At 47.8% G+C, this 23074-nt stretch overlaps 1 protein-coding gene across 2 annotated transcripts in view; it reads left to right on the forward strand.

Annotated features, from left to right (window-relative positions):
* Positions 1 to 23074, forward strand: part of SYN3 (synapsin III) — a 436540-nt gene that overhangs the window by 67352 nt on the left and 346114 nt on the right. For both annotated transcript variants that reach the window (XM_019642594.1, XM_019642595.1), the window contains exon 3: positions 509 to 566. In XM_019642594.1, the coding sequence (XP_019498139.1) occupies positions 509 to 566 (58 nt within the window). The remainder of the gene's footprint in view (positions 1 to 508; positions 567 to 23074) is intronic.

Consider the following 23074-nt stretch of genomic DNA (forward strand, 5'->3'; position numbering starts at 1 on the left):
GAGGATGGATGGATGGGAGGATGGATGGATGGGAGGATGGATGAAGGAACAGATAAGATCTGCTTCACTGGACAGATGGACAAATAGAGAAATGAGTAGATGGATAAATCACTTTAATAAGTCCTTTATGGAGCATTTAGGAATAAAATGGTTGTGTAGTATTTATTTATGTAGGATTCTTTATCTCATTTGATCCTTAACATGACCCTTAGAAATATACCCTGCAGGTATTAATTTCTTCCTTTTAGAGAGGACAAAACGGAGACACAGGGAGGTGAAGCAACTTGCAGAGCCAGAAACTGAGTCTCCAGTCCTCCCGTCCAGGACTCTTCCCCCTCTCCCATGCAAATACGTATAAGTAATGAGAAAACCAAGAGTTAAGGCAGTAGGAGCTTGGTAGAGAATGTGTCTAGGTATATACCTCTGGGGGTCAGGCCTTCGGGAGAAGGGAGAAAAAGAGTAAAGCTGTCTCCATCCTTACTCAGAGATGTCTTCCTCTACTTCACAGGGCCAAGTATTTCCATGGGAAGAAGGTGAATGGAGAGATTGAGATTCGAGTGGAGCAGGTAGGTTGGCGCAGAGCCTGCAGTGTTACCACCCTGACCTTTTCTATAGCTGGGGCCGTTCCCAGGAGCAACCTTGGTCCCCGATCTTATGTGGCTATAATGAGCTGAGATTACCAAAAAATCCTGGCTTATACCTGGGAATCTGGTGAATTTCTAGAATTATTTGGCCCAATGGTTTTCAGCCCTTTTGTTTTAGCAGCAGAACCTTCAGGAAATCTCAAGTCGAAGCCTATTCTATAAAACAGAGACAAGTAGAGCTTCTCTGATAGAAATGGGCATGGGGCACCCACAAGTTCATCTGCTTCACCCCGTTTCACCCCATCCCCCAACCCCGCATCCCTGCCATGGTCCCCGAGGCATGGAACCACTTGAACTAGAGAGCATGGTGGGTGTGAATACTGGCTTCCTCATTTTCTAGGGATTGGGCAGATGACTTAATCTCCCTGTGCCCCATTTTTCTTGTATCGTTGTTGGGGTTAAATTATTTTAAGCCTCAAAGGAGATTAGAACAGCAGAGCTACCTAGGAAGTCAATGGCAGAATTAGTACTATCCTGTGCTCTCAGACCTAGGGCTCCCCATCCATTCAGCGAACACTTGTTGAGGACCTACTCAGTGCCAAGCATTATGCTTGGCTGTATGTGAGCATGTCAGAGCCAGATTCTGTTGGGTTGTCGGAAAAGTCATGACGTATTTTTCTATGTTTTTTGTTACAAAAGTGCGTCGTGATTTTTCCGACAACCCAATAGGTTCAGCTACCAAATAACTGTGTGACTTTGGGTGAGTAATACTTAATGCTCTCTGCAGCTCAGTTTCTTCATGTGTACAGTTAGAGAAATAATAGCATCAACACTGTAGGGTTGCTGTGAGCATCAAATGAATTAGTCCATGAAAATTACTTAGAGCAGTGCCTGGCACATACCAGCACTTAGTAAACTTCACCCATTTATCATCATCATCACCAAAGGCAAACAGTTAATAAGATAGATAAGGTCCCTGCTATAAGATGAACTCAGAAAAGCTCAATAAAACAAAACAAAACAAAATAAAAAACAGAGAGATGTGACTTTTCCAGAACTCTGAGTTTGGTGTGTTGGAGGAACAGAAAGCCTTTCTGAGCATCAAATTTGAATTGGCTTAGTATTAAAACACCTACCGTTTGAATTTCAATTTGATCCTGTGGCTTTCAAGTCAGTCCAGCGTCGACTGGTTTCCCTTCCACGGCCGGTTATTTTGGTTCACTTAACAAATGTTTGTCAAATGTCTGAATCCTGACTGCTTTATGCTATGCTAGCTAGCTAACCTGGGGAATGAAGATAAAGAAGCAGAGACTCCATCTCCAAAAGCTTGTGGTCTAGAAAGAAAGGCAAGGTAAATCTTCACAGAACCTCAGCACAGGTAGAGCCCAGGAAAGAGGGCCCAAACTCAGCGCTGTGGGCACCAGAGGCCACACCAGCTGAGGCAGTCAGAAGTGGCTTCAAGGAGAGGGCGGTGTTTGAAATGGATCTTGAAGGATGGGTAGGATTTCAGCAAGTGGAAAAGGCAACATAAAGAGTATGTGAGATGGGAGCAGCCGGAGCAAAGGTGAGGAAGCTGGAAGTACAGGGCATGGTGGGGAGTCCAGTCTGGTTGACTCCAAAAAAAGGACACATCGTCTTCCCTGACCACAACCTACACATCCTCTTAAGCTTCCTCTCTCAGTGAAGAGTGCCACCGCCGACCTTCCACCTTAGCCAGGACCCTGTGTTGTCTGCTAGACTCCTCCCTCGCCTTCTGCCGTTATACCCATCCACCCCCAGACCCTCTTGACTCCACATCCCGTATCTGTCCAGTCCGTCCACTTCTCTCCATCCCCATTGCCTTGATCCTTGGCTGAACCGCCATCAACTCTCCTCCAATCTTCCTAATCATCAGACTCCTCACTCCATCTTTTCACTCACTTCCAATTTACTTTTCATACTATAGCCAGAGTGAGCTTTCTAAAAAAGCAAATTAGATTCTTCAAAGTATTAACTTTAAAACCTCTTCCTCAAAGACTCCTTCTCTGAGACATCCCACCCCGATTTCAGTGAGGTAACCTGGTTGTTCCCTTTCATAGCGCCCCGGCGTTCCCTTCCTAGCCTTTATCTGAGTTTTTAACCACGCATGTAGATGTGAGATTACCTACATGAGGGTAGGGACCACGGCTGTTTGGCTCTCACTCTGTCAAGTAGTACAGGCCCTGGCACACACTGGAACTGAAGCAAATATTTGCAGAACGAATAACTTATAGATTCCACAGACTCCAGGCTGCTTGTCGGTTTCCAAGGGAGATAACTCATTGCTCCTTAATCTCTCCTGAAAAACCTGAGTTTTCCATAAACCAACCGGAAAATGCTCAATTGCCAGCTTAGCTAGCTAGCCCTGTCTCCTCTCATTTGTACAAACCTCAGAGGCATGTTTTAATTTTAATCCTTTTATCTCTGTGCTGCCCCGGGGCCCAATGTATGGGTACATAATCCAGGAGCAGGAGCCTCAGAGGGAATTGCCCAAAGACTAACTCACCCAGGGGCTCTGGGGGCACTCAGCCAGTCTGTGAGGGCTACAATCACACTGGAAAACATTTTGCGTGATTCTGATTTCCAGCCATCCCCCACCGTGGAAGCCAGAAGGCAAATTAGCCAAGAGACCAATTAGCAAGTCATTTGGACATTTTTCCTTAGAAGACATACCTTCTTAAACCCCATCTTAGAGTCTGAATCATTTGTCTTTTCCCATATGGATCAATGGGTGGGTCAACGCATGGATGTCCACCCCCAAGCAATGTCACGTGCGTCCTCTAGCGCTTGGGAGAAGTGTTAGGATGGAAGCCATTGTTTAGTCTGAACTGGATTCACGTTTTGGAATTCTGTCTCCCAACTAAGGGCCAAATTAACCAGATAATTGCACTGTCTGGGTTTTGCTGGACAGAGCGAAGGAGTTAGTTGTGGTTGGCCTAGAAGAAGCCTCCGCCCCTTCTCTCCACCCTTTTCCCCCCCAAGTTCAAAAACTGCTTGCCTCAGCTCTTGCAGAGCCAGAAATCAAGACACCCTGGGGAGACCAGTGGGGGGAACTGCATCATGTTGCATTGCGTTACCCAGAATGCCCTTCTGGCTCTGCAGGGCCTCACAGCAGCGTCCGAGTGAGGCCTGAGAGGTTCCCGCCAGGGCGGTTGGCATGTCAAGCTCCCCTCTGTTTATATTTGAGGCAAAGGGTCTTTTTCTCCATAGGTACAAGTCACCCCTCTGTGGGACTAGGCAATGAGGTTGATGAATGGATTAATATCAAGTAGATTCAGTTCTGAGAGACTAGCAGACTAGGATTTGGTGAAACAGGCCTTGGGTTTCATTCCTCTCTAATTAAAAAAGGCTAAAATTACCATGGTCAGTCTTTCCTCAGTGTTAATGGAGGTACCAAAGCATCAGGAACAACAATGCCTTGTTCCAGCAGATGGAGAGAAAGGCAAGAGAAAGTGAAGACCTTGCCCTTGAACTTAATGAAGGAAGCTGGAGAAGCCACAAATTTGCATACGAATGCCTGACCTCTGTGATGCTGGAGTAGGCATGGTGTTAGGGAGAGGTGTGTGGATCCCAGATGTGTGTGGTGGGAGTTGTGTTCCTCTGCTGCCCTTTCTGTATTTCCTCCACTTAAATGTCTTCTGGAAACAAAGGTAGGATTTTTTTTCCCCTTAAAATATTTTAAACACTCAAGATCATCGCATCTGTGGTTTCTCATACTCGCTTTAGCCTTCCATCCACAGTTCTTCCTGGGGCAACCTTTCTTAGAACGGACCTTCGCTGTAGATGTTGACTCTAACAGCCATGTGATATTGCAAGAAATAATTGTGAATGAGATAGAGAAATGGAGATTGGATGTTAATTTTGTTTCGTATGCTGGTTACAGATCGACCATCCCCCTCTGTTAGGAAATGACTCCTTGGTAGAAATACACCTTGACAGAAATGTATCAAATGGCTTGCCAAAGAAACTCTGCCCTTGCCTTTTTTCTACTCCTTCTTCTTAAAAGTGACATAGAATTACATTTGCCAGTGACTTGAAGCTGGATGGAAGAGGGAATGCGCTGGATTACATTTGATGTAATAAAATTGAATGGGGAGATGGTATAAAGTCCTATTCGAAAGCTCAGCTGAAGAGGAGCAGGATTGGAGAGACTTAGTTTGTTAAAATTGCATGAAGAGAAAAAAAAAAGACCTAAGATCTGGGTGGAGCAAATTCTTATTAATTGTGGGAGGAAGCATGGTGTAAAGGTTAAGATTGTGGCTCCGGAGTAAGATAACTAGAGATAGACGCACAGCTCCACCGTATTTCAGCTGCATTGAGCTTCCGCTTAGAACATCTCGAAGTATCCGTTTACTCATCTGCAAAATGAGGATATTAACTCCTACCCATAGAGGGACTGTGTAGGTTAAATGAGTTAGTGTACGCAATATGCTTAGCGTAGTTTCTGACACATGTATTAAGTGCTCGATAAACTGTATTTATGGTTGTTAATCCCCTCAAACCTGATGCCACTTCAGGCTGTATGATCAAATTACAGCATTTAGAATACAGGGAGGTTTACACACACACACACACACACACACACACACACACACACACACACACACACACTATGCTAGTCAGGCTCTGTTGAGAGACCCAGTTGTAATGTCACATTGTAAGGGCATAATAGCAACTTGGAATGCCTTCCGAAGAGCGTGATTGCAGTGGAGAGTGACATCTGTCAGCAAAAGGGATCCGTGTAAGGACCTCTCGATGTTTAGTCCAAAAAAAGAGATGTATTTGATAGGACCCAGTCTACTCTTTGCAAATATCTACCCCCTGACTGCGTGATTGAAAATAGCAGTCGCTACCATGTGCATATGTTGAATACTTACAAGATAAGAATATTTTATTGTTGGGATGGGCACAAGCATTGCCTTCATCTCACGGAAGCTGAGGCTCAGAGGGAGTAAGTGGCTTTCCCAAGGTTGCCTGACGTATCATTGGCCAGAGCCTGTTTCTGGACCCAGGCAGCCTGACTTCAGAGTCCTCCTGCATTTTTCTGCCCGTGTTGGAGACAGCAAGCACAGTGACCAAATGCATTGGTTAAATCACTTAACAGGCATCCTCTCATTTCAACCCCACCACACCCCTTTGGGATGGGGGCTATGACTGGTCCCCTAGCAGATGAAGAAACTGAGGCTCAACAAGGTGAATTACTGCTTGAAAGGAGTTGTAGAGCAGGGATTTGAACCCAGGTTTCATCGGCACGTGTGCTAACCACCGCCCTGTGTTGTTTCTCTGGGACTAGAGCTCAGGCTAAAGGCACTATCCCACAAGAAGACGGATTTCAACTTGGTGTAAACAAAGCCATTAAGCAGTGCTGACTAATGAGGAATGGCCTGTCCCCTTTGCTAGAGAGGGAGTCCCGTGCTGGAAATGCTTCCGCAGTAACTGGATGGGTAGTTTGGGGAATATGTCATAGGAAATTTATGTAGCTAGTAGGAAATAACTGGGGTTTTTTTCTTTTATTTAGTTTTTGGGTCAAGGTAATATAGTCGCATAGTCAAAAATCGAAAAGATAAAAAATGGCATCTGGCGAAAATTCTGCCTCCAACCCTGCTGCCTCCAGTATAGTTACAAGTTCATTTCACCGTTATCACTATTCCTTGGACAACTTCCAGAGAGATTTTTAAGTGCAGTGATCAAATACACATAGATGTTTACTTTCCTTTGCTTTTTACAAGTAGTACTTGGTCAGAAAATCATAAACCAGTGTAGGTATTTCAGAGGAGGATTTAATAAGGAGGATTGATCTCAAATGGTCAAAAGGGGGCTTCATATTACCCAGAGCCACATCGGTCCTACAGTCACAATTGTCACTGCCACTGATGCTGCAGGAACTGCCACCACCCTGCGCTTTCTGCTGTTGCTGTTGGTGAAACTTCTGGAGCTACCACCAGAAACAGTCATTGCTACCATCTTCCTAACTTCAGCTCTTGCATGGATACCTCCCATTGGTAGAAACAAACCTGGAGCCATGTAGCAAAGGAATCTGGGAAGGGTAGCATTAGGCTTTTGGCCTCCGCCGTGCAGGAGAGGCTATAGAAGGATGCGTGTAGGGCTGCGGGGGCACAGTCCATCGTCCCCTTAGCTGCGCTACACCCAGACTTACCTTCTTCTTCACCATGCTACTCAGCTTCCCGACTTTTCACTGCATAGATCTGGGAGTTTACTCCATGAGAGTATGTGCAGAGCTGCCTCATTCTTATTAATGATTGCCTAGGGTGCTGTCATGGATATACCATAATTTATTTTCCACAATTTTGCTATTAGGAATAATGCTAAACAGATGTGATTTCAAACGTTTGTTCGTGTAGCCGTAGGATTCCTTCCTAAAACTACAGCAACTGGTTCCCAAAGCACTGCAGGTAGTAAGTGCGGTCACGCACCTTGAGGAACTTAGGACGTCCCCGCAGCGGCTGGAATTGCTACCAGCAGACAGCCATCAGCTGTTAGCTCTCTTTCAGGAGTGGTCACTCTGGTGAGAGGAGCTGCCTTGTCCAAGGTCACGTCTATTTCCTGGGGGCAGCTTGCTCAACAACTGGCTGACACCGGGTATAAAGACTTAGCCCCTGACCCCAATTTGGGACAACCCTGGGCCATCCCAGCTTCAGGGCTCTTTGTGGAGTCAGCCAAGACCTCCACTGAGACGGCAGTGCAGCCCCAACTCCCCTCTGCCCAGTCCTCCTTCCCTTCCAGTGGTGGCGATTTCCAGAGCACGCCCTAAGGAGCCTCCCGCAGACTGATGTGCATCTCAGAGTCTACCTCCCGAGACATTGATAATTCTGGTAGGTTCTGCCCCGTTACCCTCCCTATAGCTGTATAGATGATCTATCCGTAGGAGCCTTCTGGTTCGGGTTTCCAGGACTCTTCATGACCCATGGTTCTGGAGTCCATGCTGCACCGAACGCTCGCCAGGTTCCAGCCCAGACGACAATGGCTGAACTCTGAAGTGCTCTATAATTTGATCTTCCTCTGTGACCTCCTTGTATTTGAAATTCACCAGAGCTTGGAGTTTCTCCGCAGGGCTGAGTCCGACAGAACTCTACCCGCTCTGATCCACTAAGTCTTGTTTTGTTAACACAATCCTGCAAGATTTATTTGTTTGGCTTGGCTTCCCCTGACCTCAGACATTCTGTTTTGTATTATTTTTAAAAGCGTGCAGGTCTCCATGGAAGCCATTTTCTTTTCAAATCTAAGAACCAACTGGGGGAATAAAAAAGAAAAAAAGCAGGTGGAACACAAGGGTGGATTAGCTGAAACATAACTCATTAGAGTCGCGAGTGTGTCTCACAACCATGGCGTTGATGAATGTGGGTTTACCACCATCCTGGATCTATTTTTAGGCTCAGTAGAGAAATGGAGGACCAATAGCAATGGTGATGGTAGTAAACGTTTATCAAACATTTATCGTATGCTAGGTGCCATATCAAGCCTTTCCCGTGCATTAACTCATGGAACCCTCACGATATGCCTGTTGCTGAGGAAACTGAGGCTCAGAGAGCTTAAATAAATTGCCCAGGCAGGGTCGCACAGCTAGGGAGAACGTGAGGAAGCTGGAATTTGAACCCAGGTTCAGCTGGCTCCAGGGTCCTGGTTCTTAACGGAGTAGGTCTATCAGAGTGTATGTTGGGTCTTGAATTTCTCTGCCTCAAGCTTTTGCCTTTTCCCTGTTCCTTGGGCTCCCACCGTCCCTTCCTATCACACCCTGCTCTTTTCATCTCCTGGATCAATTACAAATTCTTATGGGATATTCTTCCAGCAAGAGACTCCTCCTTTCCTGACTAGTCCTAACGGCCCTTACTCATCATTTGATGTTTCTGGTTCATTCCTGCACAATTCCCCTGTTAACAACTCTGTTTGTTCTTTGTTTTCCCCCAAGACTCAGTGTTTAGTATTTGCCTTTAAGTGTAACTCTGTGTCTTCAGACTACATGAATAGTGTAATAGTTCAGGCTCTGGAGCCAGACCACCTGGGTTTGAAGTCTTTGCTCTGCCACTTCCTAAGTGACCTACAGCAAGTAATTGGACTGCTCTGTGCCTCAGTTTCCTTGTGTGTAAAGGTAAAATATGATAATAATAGTCCTAATAAGTACCTCTAGAGTTGTTGTGAGATTGAAATAAAACACCACGTGTGAAGCACTCACAGCAGAGCCTAGTATATAGAAAGAGCTTGATGAGTGTTACAGCTAATTTTTGATCCCCTTCGCATCATCAAACGCACGTTGCCTGAAGTAGTTTCTAGGTGTCTGTCTCTGGGATAATTCAGAAATCTGCTGTATAGGTCAGCGGATAATAAATACAAGCAGTTCATGTTTATGTGTATTTTTAAATTCACATCTGTGCCCAATCATATTTTCCCATGACAAATGGCACTGTCTAGCACCTGGTGTAAACGTCTAACGAGCAGACAGCACAGGTCCTGGGCAGGGTCTTCAGCGTTTCTGAGTGAATGTGTGAGTGAGTGCATGATGTGGTCAGTCCTAGAAGGGTAGAGCCAGAAAGGGACCTTGAAGATCATCTAATCCAACCTCCTTGTTTAAAGGCTGAGAGGTTCGGAGAGGGAAGTGACCAGCACGTGGCACACATATCAAATTAGAGTTGGAATCCAAGGTGTGGAGAACCCAGGCTCCCATCTCTCCTGTCACTGGTTTTCCTGCCACGTTTCCCCAATGTTATTTTGTCTTCCTGTTTGAAGAAGCCGTTGGTCCCTTCAGATGGTTTTAATAGCAAACACATTAACCTAATGCTCTCGTCATGAAGTTTATGACTAGATGTGAGTTCTTCTTGGGAGGACAGGGGGTCCTAGGATGGAGTGCTGAGTGACAGCTGATAGCCCAAAGAGGGCTCTGGACAGTAAGGGTAGAGGGGACAGTGAGACCATGCTTGGATGAGCCCCGCAGACTCTGAATGCAACAAGGCCTGCTTTACAGGTTGGATGTCCCTTTGGGGTCCTCCCTTCTGCCTGGTTTGGCCGTTCCACCCATTAGCACCTTAGCCAGCAATACAAAGAACAAGCCATGGGAATCCAAGCAAGTCCATGTTCTTGCCCTGGAAAGTCCAACTCCTAGTTCCTTAGCCTCTACCTGTGATGTTTAGTAATGTCCTCTCCCTGACGGCAAACTCACTCCATCAACCTCTTCCCTGCCCTGATGCTAACAGGGGGTTAGTATTAGATAAATGAGACTCCAGTGGAAATTAAGTAGCGGTGCTGAAGGAGAACTCAGCAGCCCTTTCACGTCTCGAGGGATGTGTAATAAAACAAATGAACAAAGCTTGTCTTATCTCAACCTGCTCCTTCGTTCAGGAGACACTGGGCACCTGCTCTGTACTTGTCTTGAATGACAGCTCCCTCCGCTCTCACAGTGTTCTCCTGGCGGAAAGATAGACGCTGGGTGGTCACGGTAATACATTGTGACGAGGGCTGTCATGGAGATCTGTCCCGAGCGTAGTGCAGCACAGGAGAGGGATTGCCACCCTTTCCTGGAATGTTCTTAGGAAAGGCTTCACAGACGGGCTGCTGCTCAGTGGGGGTTTGCGGAAGACTATTAGCTGTGTCAGGCCGAGAAAAGGGCAGATGTGCACAGCAAGCTGCCCCGCTAAAGAGCATGTTTTAAATCTCAGCTTGTTACGTGTGGGGAAAATGGCCTGAGTACAGGGCGCGCGAGAAGGGGTGGTGGTAGATGACACTGAACAAGAAGAGAGCAGACAGTCTATTCAGGGTGGGCTTTACGTAGCCAGGCACGCAACGGGAATTGTGTCCTGGAGGCAGTGGGGACATATCTGTGGCACTTTTTAAGCTGTGGAGTTCATGTGATGATGTTTTCATTTTAGGACGCACATGCCGATAGTGGTTTTAGGAAACGGACGGGGTAGGAATGGTGGCGTGAGACTGAAGGCAAGGAAGCACAGCTCTGAATGGGGTGGAAAGGCATGTTGCCCTTGAGTATTAGGCTTTGGGATGATGAGGTTCATGCAAAGGCCCTCGTAACTAGTAAGCGAATGCATGGATGTTGCTGTGCTCTTGGCCCTTTACGCTTTATTCTCATACCTGTAACTTATATTCGAAAATAGAAGAGAAGAGATGACCTGTTTTCCTTAAAGCCGGAAGGATAGAACCAGCCCCGCGTGATGTGCTTGAGCTGGCATCACGTAAACGCAAGCCGCAGTCACCCGCATCTTATTCACCACCTGAGTCCCGACCACGTGCCCACTTCACATCCCACCTTCCAATTGACCCCCAGCCGCCTCCTCTCTGGTCTTGTGATTCCTTTGGCTGCTCGTGATGTCCCCCCTCTGCCCCCTTTTGCCCTCCTCTCACTGCATCTCCAACTTTGACCTTCAGCCTTTGCGTGGCCACTCTTCACATTGGCTGCCTGCTCTGCTGTCATTGCCACCATTTGGGGTCCGGCTCGCTCCCTGATGAGAGGGACCCCCCCAGGGCCCACCCCAGCCATGCCAGCAGCCCCCCCTCCCGCCCAGATGTGCTGACACACAGGCTTCAGCCTTTGCATTTCAGTAGGAATCAAGGGTTATTTGTTAACCCGGGGTGGAACCTATTACGAAACATCCCAGAAAGCTGGAACAAACCAAAGGGACCTCTGAACTCACAGCAGGGAAAAATGCCTTTTAATTGACTTGGATGACTTCACCGCAAAAATCTGTCTGGCTGTTATGCTAAACTGGAAACTAATCTATTAGATTGTCTAAGGAATCGCCCAGCCCACCCTGACCAGAACCTCCTGAGGAGGGGAGTGGGGCCGACACAGCATCAGGACTATGCTTTGAAATGGCTTCTTTTGGACCAGACCCAGCCTGGCTGCGTGTCCCTGGGAAAGAGAGGGGAGGCTGATATCTGAGAATGAGTCTATGTGCCCGCAGTACCTATCTTTACATGAGCTTTTCTAAGGCACTACTTTCTTTAGAGTAGAATTTAGCCTAAGCTCTGAGCCTGTCCTGAACCACTTCTCTCAGGGAGTGTAGAGGGTGACACGAGACAGTTTACACGGATGGTGTTGCCATATAGATGACAGCTGCCCAGCCTGGGCTCAGAAGGGATTAATGATAATAGCCAGTCTCTAATCACACACTTACTAAGTGCCAGGCACATGCTGAGCACTTCCTATGGATTAGTTGATGTAATTCTCATCACTATTCTATGAAGAGTAGGCACTGTATGTTCCCCTGTTCTCCAGATGACGAGACTAAGGCTCAGAGAGGTTATCGGGCTTACCCAGTGCCACACAGTGTACAAGGGGCAGAACTCGAATCCCCAGTCTAACTCCAGATGCTGTTTTTCCTGAGAAGGTGTATCCTGCAGAAATAAAAATCCAGAGAACACTTGGCAATTTCCTTCTCATATGTAAAGGGCTGACTTGTTTTGTGGGACTTGAGCTGGGCCTACAGGGCCCTCTGTGAACTAACTCCATCTCACCTTCCCTACCTCACCCCTCCATTGTCTACCTTAAACTGCAGTCCTGACACACGGCTGTGGTTGCTCACCTGTCCCAACACCATCTGTATTCACACCTCCGTGCCTTTGCTTATGTAAGTCTCCCCTCCTGGGACATCCTTTCCTGAATTTCACCATGAATTCTTAAAGGTTGAGCTCAGGCATTTATTCTATTTTGGTTCCTCAGACCACCTTCCTATCCAGGTATGGCGGGGTGCCTCTTATCCATGCTCTCACACACCTCATACCTATTTCTACAATTAGACTTAACCAGATTACCTCGACATTGCTCGTTCACCTGCCAATCACTCCCTGTGGACTCTGGGCTCATGGACAGTATCTCGATTCATCCTACAAATATTTATTGAGTGCCTACTGTGTACTAGGTGTTGGGCTACAATGGTGATTAAAAACAGATGTCTTGACCAGATGGAGCTTAACGTCTAATGGGAGAAACAGATATTAATCATGTAGTCTCTCTCTCTCTCTCTCTCTCTCTCTCTCTCTCTCTCTCTCTCTCTCTCTTTTTCACACACACACACACACACATGCACCATAATTACAAACTGCATTAGGATCTGTGAAAGAAAAACACACAGTGCTATAGTAGCGTACGGGAGGTAGACTACCACTGGGCAAGTCTTTTTTTATTTTATTTTTTAAAGATTTTATTGGGGAATTGGGGGAGGGGAACAGCATTGGGGAATCAGGGAAGGGGAACAGACAAGTAGCTTTCTTTTTGTTCTTCAGTCTAGTTGTGGAGGACGTCACTTCACTGGCCCATGTTGGTATTATCATTGTGCTCTTCCTGGCTGAGGCAGTCGGTCACCAGCCATTGGACGGCCGCTTATGGTGGCTCATGTCTGCTCATGCCAGCTTCCAGCCACCCATGCTGGCTGCTGGCTACTTATGGTAGCTTATGGCAGCCCATTGCAGCCCCACTACAGCCTACGCTGTCCCCAGCGACTCACAGCAGCCCAGCTCCAGGTTGAGCTGTTGTTCACCATCTTAGCTGTAGAGGGTGCAGAGTCACTGGCCCTCATGTGGGATCCAAACTGGTGGCCCTGCTGCTCAGAGCTCATGCTCCCAAGCCAGCTCTTAACCAACGAGCCATTCGGCTGGACTGGGCACTTCTTTAGGTACATATAGACTCTGCAAGTACCCAGATACATAATCTGTGCTCAATAAATATTTATCAAACTTATCTGAAGTAGGGCAAAATGAAAATATTGGATCCACCGTAAGAACTTCCCAGGAGACAGACCCACCCAGATAACCTTTTACATAAACAACACTGCTAAGCACAACCTGACTCTGGTGATACAGTAAAGTGGTGACACATTACGATACAGGTAAAGCAATGCTTGGCATTAATATGTAGCGATCACAATGTGCCAGTCACTGTCTAAGAGTTTATTTGTATAAATTTATTGACTCCTCACCACAACCCCACCAAGTAAATGCTGATGGAACTGAGGCTCAGACTGGTTAAGTGTGCTGCCCACGGCCACACAGCGGCCCGGCAGCAGGACTGAGAGGTGATGCTTCCGCTCGCCAGTAGATCTGGGGCCTGTCGTGGCACACTGCCTTGCCCAAGGCTGTGTACTGCTGGTTATGGTGGAGCCAGACTACCCCCTACCCTTATCTACTCCTTGCCAAGTCTGGCTTTGGGAGTTCTCAGAGGAAGAAATGACAAGAGGCCAGTGCCAGACAGGACGTGGAACCGAGTGCCATCAGGGACACCCCAGAACCATGTTGGGGGTTCTGAGTGCATGTTCCAGGAAAGAAGGAGCACGAACTATTGCGGATCAGCCGTGTGCTGTTCTTGTTCTGATGCTTCTCATCTGTGGCTGTAGTGAGTCCTTCAGCAACTCCTGAGGCATACGTCTCAGTAGTATCTAGGTGAGGAAACTGAGGCCAGGAAGGCGAAACAGGTATTTGCACAGTTAGTGGCAGAATTCTGATTGGATCTGTGTCTTCCTGGTTCCAAAGCTCATAATTTTCCCCTTGCCTCACCTGTTGTCCAGCCAGACCTTGGGAAAAAAGTTCCCTTCTTCCGGCATAAAGCAGTTTTTCAGATCTGCCTTCTCGAAGACCGTAGAGAGCCCGTCTGGGTTTTCTGACCCCCCTTTATCGTTGCTGCTGGAACCTTTCTTTGCTCCCTGAGCACCAACCCTGAGGCTCCCCTCAGGAGCTCGTGGGTGGGTTCTCAACCTGTTTAAGATGGAGCTGAACCAGGTGACCTCCCACCCACCCTAGCTTGGGGCCTACATTCTGTCCAGACAGGGAGGAGACGGGGAGCCCATCCCTCCGGCTGTCAGGAAAAGCAGGGCCAGCCAAGTGCCAGGAACCCCAGCTTTGCATTCGTTGGCTAGGACCAGGTTTGGACCGCTCATCTTCATTTGCTTATTTTAGTTTTTAGTCTGTGTGCTGCCGGAGCGAGCTCATTTGCTTATTCTTGTACAACTGCTTTGGTCTCTCTCTGGCTCCCTTTGCGCTCCATGTCCAGGCTCCTCGATGTCTATGGGATGAAGGCCAAGGTCTTCAGGCAGCACCAAGCCCCTTCCCATCCAGCCACCCGCCTGGCTTTCTCTCCATCTCTGTTTTACTCTCCCTGCTCAGTGGTCCCCCCGAACCAAGTCTTTGGTGGAGCCAAGTACTTCATCTAGAGCAGCGGTTCTCAACCTGTGGGTCACGACCCCTTTGGGGGTCCAATGACCCTTTCGCAGGGGTCGCCTAAGACCATCGGAAAACAAAAAGATATTTATATTACGATTCGTAACAGCAAAATTACAGTTACAGAGTAGCAACGAAAATAATTGTATGGTTGGGGGGGTCACCACAACATGAGGAACTGTATTAAGGGGTCGCGGCATTAGGAAGGTTGAGAACCGCTGCTCTAGATGGTCTCTTGCTTCTAGTGGCTTTGCCTCAGGTTCTGCATCTCAGTTTCCAAAAGTGTTGTTTTGATTAATATCCATCTCTGTCCCTTCTTCCATCCATCCATCCACCTATCTGTTTATGCAGTCACCCATCTTTCTAAAACCTAAGTCTCTCTACCCCTTTTTGTGTGGGTGGTCTCGAATCAGTTCAGAACGAGGCTTCTTTACCCTAAATACCTTCATAAAATTTAGTATTTAATAATAATAATAACAGCAACCTTAAGTACTCGCTATATAAATACACACACACACACACACACACACACACACACACACACACACACATACACCCATAGGCCTGATATGCTGCCAAGACTTTACTGTCTATCACCACACTTTATCCTCACAGTGACCTTGTGAGTGAGCCATTCCTGCTACAGGTGTAGAAGCTCAAGTTCTGGGAGGTCTAGCAGTGCAGCTTGTAATTGGAAAAGCCAGGATTTGCACTCCTTGCTCCCAAGCAGCCCGTATTCTATAAAGCACTTTATGTTGCCAACTCCCACTGCTGTCTCACCCCTCATTTCTGGGACGCACATCTGCTGTCCCCACCACTCTTCTTCTGGGTGGCTCCTGGTTTCTTCTAATCCTTCCTTTAGCTGCCTTTGGCATACATTTTTTGGGGGAAATGACATTAAGATTCTGAAAGTAGATAGGCTCATTCTCACTCATTCTTATTACAACTCTATAGTATTTTATTTGTGTGGAGGGAAATTCTTTTGTTGCCTCAGAAGACAGAAGAGATATTTTGAGACACGTTGGTGTGATGGACATAGCTGGGCCTTGGATCAGAAGAGCATGGGATCAAACCCTGGCCCTGTCTCTTATTACCTGTTGGGACTGTGGGCAGGTGACTCCATGTTCTAAGCCTGCGTTTCTTTATTTGAAAAATGAGATAGTAATAAGCTTAATACTACCCTCATCACATCGGAAGAATTTGGTTCATTTCAGTTAAATCAGAGTGGACCCTGGAGCTGGCGAATGCGTGCAGCATTTGCTACCTGCTACCCCTCCCCCAGCCTTGACAAACACCACTGCTCAGTGGAAGCCCACTTTTCAGCCAAGCTTAGGGCAGCCTCATTATTCTGCACACAGCGACCAGGGCTGGCAGCAAGACGAAACCCACTGGGTGACCCCAAAGGAACTTTCAGTTCTCACATTCTGTGGGTTTAATACAAGCCACTTAAAAAGGATGGTCAATTGTGGATACGGTGGTTGGTCCTAGACAGGTGAGCTCAGTTGGTAAATATATGATGGGAATGAAATGAAGACCCACCCGGAGCAGAGCTCTGAATTCTGCTCTGGCCGTCTCTAACCTGGCGTTGTCGACTCACGCAACTGTTTTCCAACCGTACTTCTTAGAGCCCTGGTGCTGCACAAGTGTACCCGGGGTTGCAGACTACGGAGAATCTTTGGAAGGTGAGGGTAGGGGTCGGCGATGGGAGAGGGAGAGGAAGGCGAGAACCTAACTCAACGCTTCGCTGTAGCAGTAATTTCCAACTGGGGCAGTTTTGCCCCGCAGGGGACACTTAGCGTTGCCTGGAAACATTTTAGTTGTCACCACAGAGAAATGCTGCTGATTCCGTGGGTAGAGGCCAGGGGTGCTACTGAACAGCCTACAATATACAAGACAGCCTCTCATAACAAAGAATGATCCAGCTTATAATGCCCGTGTGCCAAGGTTGAGAAATGCTATTCTAGACAGACATAACTCCAAGACCTTTTGTGTGGGCATCCCCGTGGTACCCTAAAGACAGGAGATGGTCATCCAGTTTATGACGATGTGGGCTCACAGACCACCCTGAAGAAAGTTCACCTTCACTGTCTTTTGGTCGTCACAGTAGCCGTGGGACCGGGACAGAGAGCAGGAAGGGCCCTTCGCCTTCATTCTTACAGGCAAAGACACCGAGGCAGAAGTTTCCGTTACTTCCCCAAAAGCCCACCGCTGGGAAGCATCAAGAATGGGATTGAAAGGTGGGTCTGCCTTACCCCGTGCTCAGTGATCTTTGCCACACACCCCACACCCGTGAGCGTGTCTCCTGGCCCTGTGCTCGGCAGCCCAGCAGAGGCCAGAGCCAGTGGAAACCCTGAAGGGCTTGACCAAGCCTGTTCTTGTACAGGTAACGGGGACTCGTTTTAGCAGACAGTGAGGTAAGACACGCAGATGTGGAAACGACCGTCACGAAGGAAGAAGTCTGCTGTATTCACAGTCCTCTAAAAGCAGGAAGCACAGCGTGCCATGTTGGTGGGGTGGGCACCAGGGCCAGACAGGAGGCAGAGGGAATGAGGGGAAGTGTGGGCAAGAGGCTTCACTGCGGTTCCCAGGGAAGGAAAGGACAAGGCAGTGTAAGCAGGTTTGGGGTTGGCTAACTTGAAGAATTGCAGCAGGCTCTGGGATCTAGGGGTCCTAGTTGTCCCTGGGTGTCTGGTATCTGGCCCTAGGGTGATAGGGCAAGGGGACAGTGGCCTGGAGTGTGACAGCCCATTCAGGGAAGTAGCTGGGAGTATGGGTTCTGGATTCATTGGCTGGCGTTTGAAAGGCGCTCTCTAGGGGAGCTGTTGGTTGTCTCAGAATTGGCTAACTCCGTGAGAGGCAGTCCCTCCAGGGTCCACAAGGCCCGAAGATGTGAAAGCCTTAGAAATTAGAAAATAAGATATACGCCTGTCTGACGCCAAAGCTGTTCCACACGGCTGCTTTTGAATCGTTTTACAAAACAGGACATTTGTTTGCAACTAAATCTTATATAAAACCCAATATCTACACAAATTAAAAATAGAAATGACTGCTTTGTTTGATGTGTAGCTGGAAGACCCTGAATCCTTTTAGCCTCCAAAAACAGTGTCCAAGACCTCCCCCACCCCCCCGCCTTAGACTGCTGTTCAGAAGTCATTCTCCCTGACCTTCAGTCCGGCTGCTCTCCTGGCCTCGAGTTTTGCTGGGTTGGAAGGAGCCTAGCGGAGCAGATCCTCATAGGAACCTGGAGCCAGGCTGCTTCTGCTGGTATTCCTGGTCTGTTACCTTTTAGCTGTGTGACCTTGAGAAATATATTGAAACTCGTCACACCTTGGTGCTCCCAGCTATAAAGTGGGAATAATAATAATAATAATAATAATAATAATAATAATAGGACCAACCTTATGGGGTTACTATCAGAATTAATTGAGTTAATACATGCTCAGCCCTTAAAACAGTGCCTGGCACATAGAAAGTGCTTCGAAAAACGATATAAGTTGTAATTCTAATACAAATGTAATTTATGATATTAAATTACAGATATGCTATATTATAGTTATTATATTGCACCTGGAACTACCAATGGTATTCATATAGTGATGCTCTTAGTAGCGTCTCTGTTTTCATTTCTACTTCTCCCAAAACCACAACCGCTGTCTCGCCTACTATTGCTCCTACTGGGGTAGCTATTGCCACCACTGGACATTGCTACCACCACGTGGAAACAATGTCACTTAAGTCCCTAGAGTCAAAGCAGGTGTGAAGGTGCAGAAAAAGACAAGCTGTCACTGCTGGGCCACTGCCGACACACTCGTCCTCTCTCTCCTGTATTCTTTTTGCCCTTCCCTTGTGCTACATTTCTGGGAAGTTATTTAGGAAGTCCCCAGACACGTGGGGCCATTCTCAGTGAGGTTGTGTATGTGATTCTCTTGGGTTGTAAAAAAAGTCATGACGCATTTTTGCAACGAAAAACATAAAAAAATACAGCATGACTTTTCCTACAACCCAATACATTTATGAGGTGTTTTCTCTGAGCCCGCGAGGTCAGAAATGACGCATTGCATTACAGCTCTGTGGCACTGGACGTGCAAGTGCCACTGTGAGTGAAGAATGACATTGGCTCAGCCGCTCAGAGGGCCTGTCCGCTCCCTGGCCTGTGGGCAGACACCTCCTTGCCTTGGCTTCTTGACACGTGACTGCATGACTGCAGGGGGGTCCCTTCCCCTGACGCTGCCCCTGTAGTCCCCATTTGGGGATTAGGTTCAGGCTGGCTCAGAGCCCCAGCTGGGCCACGCCATGTTAGAAGTACTGTGGCCCATTGGGATGAAAAGGAGCATCTAAGGAGAGAAACTCGGCCTTTAGAAACGCGAGTCCCTATTGAGAAAAAGGAATCGGGGCAACAGCCTATCTGCACTGAGGAAAGTTGTCTGTCTGTGGGCTTCCCCTTTCCTGAGCCCAGCCTTAATCTGGAGAGATCTCATAGGGGACTTTCGAAGGGGTGACTGGTTCATACCAAGCTGCCTTCGATGCTTGGAACCAAAACCTATGGGGACTTGCAACCCAACCTCGGGAAGAGAAATTAGCTGTCTTGTCTCAGAACTCCCAAAGACCACTCCAAAACAAACACATACGCTGTGCCGGCAGGGGAACCATGGGCCTTTTTTCTTCTTCATTTTAGAAACTCCATGTGTGCATTATTTTAAATAGGCGCCAGCACACGAGGCGCTTTTAACAAGATTGAAAACAGATGGGGCCTTCGGCTGTTCGGTAGCTCCAGGAACTAACATGGGAAGTGCTAAGCCAGCCTGTGTCCAGGCAACGTTCGTTCTCTTCTCGAAGGACAAGTCTGGCCAGGCCTCTCATTCCTAGGGAGCATGAGCCTACTTCCTGCATCAGGTGTGTCAGCCGGGGGAAGGAAATATCTTCTTTCACTGTATTTAGCAGTGTTTGCATTTCCTTAACCCTTTGGCAGCTTGGAGAAAGGGTTGTGCTAGCCATGGAGGCCCCATGTGTCTGGAGCTGCAAGCATTCGGTCTGACTTCCTTATTAGAAAAGGGGTGATGGTCCTCCACAGCTTGCATCCCTCCAAAGGCTCCCCATCTCACCCCAAGTGATAGCCAAAGTCTGTCCCATGGCTGTAGGCCCTTCTTGGTTAGACTTCTGGTCTTTTTCCTGCCCGCCTTTCTTGGCTTCTGTGATCCAGCTACGCTGGCCTTTCCGCGGTTCCTTAAAATCAAGCAACAGAAAACAAGTGTTGGCGAGGATGTAGAGAAAGTGGACCCTTTGTGCATTGCTGGTAGGCATGTAAAATGGTGCAGCCGCTGTGGAAATCAGTATGGCGATTCCTCAAAATGTTAAACATACAATGACCGTAAGACCCAGTCGGCCCACTTTGGGATATATACCCAAAAGAACTGAAAGCAGGGACTCGAACAGATGATTGTAAATCCGTGTTCATAGCAGCATTACTTACAAGAGCCCAAAGGGAGAGGTAACCCAGGTGTTCATCAACAGATGAACAGGTAAATAAAATGTGGTACACCCGTACTATGGAATATTATCTGGCCTGCAAAAGGAATGAAATTCTGGCAGGTGCTACCACATGGATGAACCCTGAAAACATTATGCTAAGTGAAATAAGCCAGACGTAAAAGGACAAATATTGTGTGATTCCACTTATGTGGGGTACCTAGAGGAGTCAGATTCATAGAGACAGAAGGTAGAATGGTGGTTCCCAGGGGCTGGGGGAGGGGAATGAGGAGTTAGTGTTTAACGGGCACAAAGAATTTGTTGGGGACGATGAAAAAGTTCTGAAGGTGGATGGTGGTGATGGTTGCCAACAATGGACATGCACTTAATGCCACTGAAGTAAACACTGTTAAAAGTGATTAAAATGCTAAATTTTATGTCGTGTGTGTGTGCGCGCGCGCGCGTGCGCGCGCGCGCGTTACCACAGCACAAAGAAACTTTGAAGAACTCAAGGAGCACACCCTGCCTGAGGGCGTTTGCTCTTGCTGTTGTCTTTTTCTGGCACCCTCTTCCCCCAGGTAGCTGCACAGCTCATGCCTTTACTCTGTTAGGGGTTCTTTGAATAAATGTCACCTCCTCAGAGATGCTGGGTCACCCTCTCCGAAATGGCACCCCGTGCACATTTCTCAATCACTCTCTTTCACGTCCCCTGTCTCGTTTTCTTAACAGCATTTAGCTCCCCGACTGCTAAAGGTACTAGTCTTTCCAAAGCACCCAGCAGCCCTGAGCCAAGGCCTCCATGTCCGAAGGTCAATCCTGGCTGTGTTTCTGGAAGCTCCAGCCGAAGCAAGTGGCAGGCCCTCATTTGGGGGTGCGGGGCTGTCCCCTGGATGTGCAGATTGGGTTAACTGGAGGGTAGGTGGGACACACGGAGATAGCTGGGAGGCAGCTCTGGGAAGAGAAGGTCTATACTGTGGGTAGCAGTGGATAGAAAGGGAAGTTGGATGTTTTTTTTCTTCCCGACAACCCTGAAAATGGTGTTGGACATTTAACATGACAAAAATAAAAGTGTGTTAAGGTTGGATAGAGCATTTTAATTTCTCAGAGCTTTGATGGATAAGGTGTGTCTGTCATCACATCAGAACCTTCAATTTTTGACTTGGGAAAAAAATCTGCAGAAATTAAATTATATCAGCCCTTCAGTATCTCCTTCAGTATCTCCTTCAGAGTGTAAGCGCCTTCAGTATCTCCCTGACCATGCTTGGCTGGGTCGTGCCGTGCCACGTCTCTATCCTCTTCTCACCCCAGACAGCGCCTCCTCCTGGAGCGCCAGCCGCAGTCACCTTCACCTTCAGTTGCTAAACAATGGATTTTGCTGCCACAGCCCAATCTCCAAGTCCCTGAACCCATCTACGGTCCATCTGCAGAAATGGGGGGGAGTCTTTCATACTTGGCTTGCAAGATCCTATAAGCACACTTTTCTGAACACTCAGCAGAATGATGTTTAAGCATGTGGAGCCCGGCTTGGCAACGAGGAGAAGTAGATGTCAAGGGGACAGTTACCATTTCTGTGCACCTAAGCTGTGGTCTTAAAATCTCTGAACATTTGCCTCGTCTGTTGCAGGTAGCAAATCCGTTTCTAGGTCTCCCAACCTTATAAAAGCTCTGGAGGTGAGGAGAGATGAGGCTGTGGTGGCCCCACCATTCTGCTCCCTTTAAAGCCTCCTCCTCCTCTCCCACTCCTCTCCCTACTCCTCGTCCTTTTCTTTTCCTTTCTTTAAGATTTTATGGGGGAATTGGGGAAGGGAACATTGTGTTTTTCCAGGACCCATCAGCTCCAAGTCATGCTGTTGTCCTTCAATCTTAGTTGTGGAGGGTGTAAGCTCAGCTCCAAGTCTAGTCTCCCCTTTCAATCTAGTTGTGGGTGCAGGGCACAGCCCACCGTCCCATGCGGGAATCGAACCGGCAACCTTGTTGTTAGGAGCACGCACTCTAACCAGTGGAGCCATCCGGCTGCCTGTTGGCAGCTCAGTGGCAGCTCAGCTCGGGCGCAGCTCACTGGCCCATGTGGGAATCGAACTGGCCACCCTGTTGCTCAGAGCTCATACTCTTAACCAACTGAGCCACTCGGCTGCCTGACTTCTCATCCCTATCAATGAACACTCTGCCTGATCTCGGGACATTATCGAAAGCCCTCCCACCCTTGAAGTTTCCCCCGGTGGAGGTAAAAGTTCAATGGATATTTTACTTTCTCAGGTGCTGTTTTTCTTGTGGGAACCTGAGCAGGAAGGGGTGACTGTCAGGACAGGCTTAGGGCATATTTGGGTCCTCTGCTTGCCAGCTGCCACAACCCCACCTTGACCCCTAACAAATGTCCATTTCTGCTTTGGAGAACCGAAGTTGGCCATGAAGCTATTCCTTAGAAATCAGAATGATGTATTTACTGGTGATTTTTCTCAAACTTGACTCCCTGACTTTCTGCATTGCCCAATGTGATGGTGATGATAACGAATGTTCGTTATCTTCATTGACGATGATGAAGATGACGATGTTGGGGGTGGGGATGGGGGTGCTGCTACCATCTTACCATCCCATGCAGAACAAAATTCTTCCCATGGTCCCACCCAACGTCCCCTCTTGACTTCATCTCCTCCCACTCACCCCCTCACTGGCCCTATTCCAGCCACACTGGCACATAGGCGCCAGTCTCAGGGCCTTTCTACTTGCTATTCTGTCCTCCTGGAAAGCCCTCCTCCTCTTAGTTGTATGGTTTGCTCCCTCACTTTGTGCATCTCACTGATCAAGTACCATCTTCCTCTGACCACCCCCCTCCC

The sequence above is a fragment of the Hipposideros armiger genome, unplaced genomic scaffold (assembly GCF_001890085.2).
Source record: "Hipposideros armiger isolate ML-2016 unplaced genomic scaffold, ASM189008v1 scaffold_71, whole genome shotgun sequence".
In the NCBI taxonomy this organism is placed as follows: Eukaryota; Metazoa; Chordata; class Mammalia; order Chiroptera; family Hipposideridae; genus Hipposideros; species Hipposideros armiger.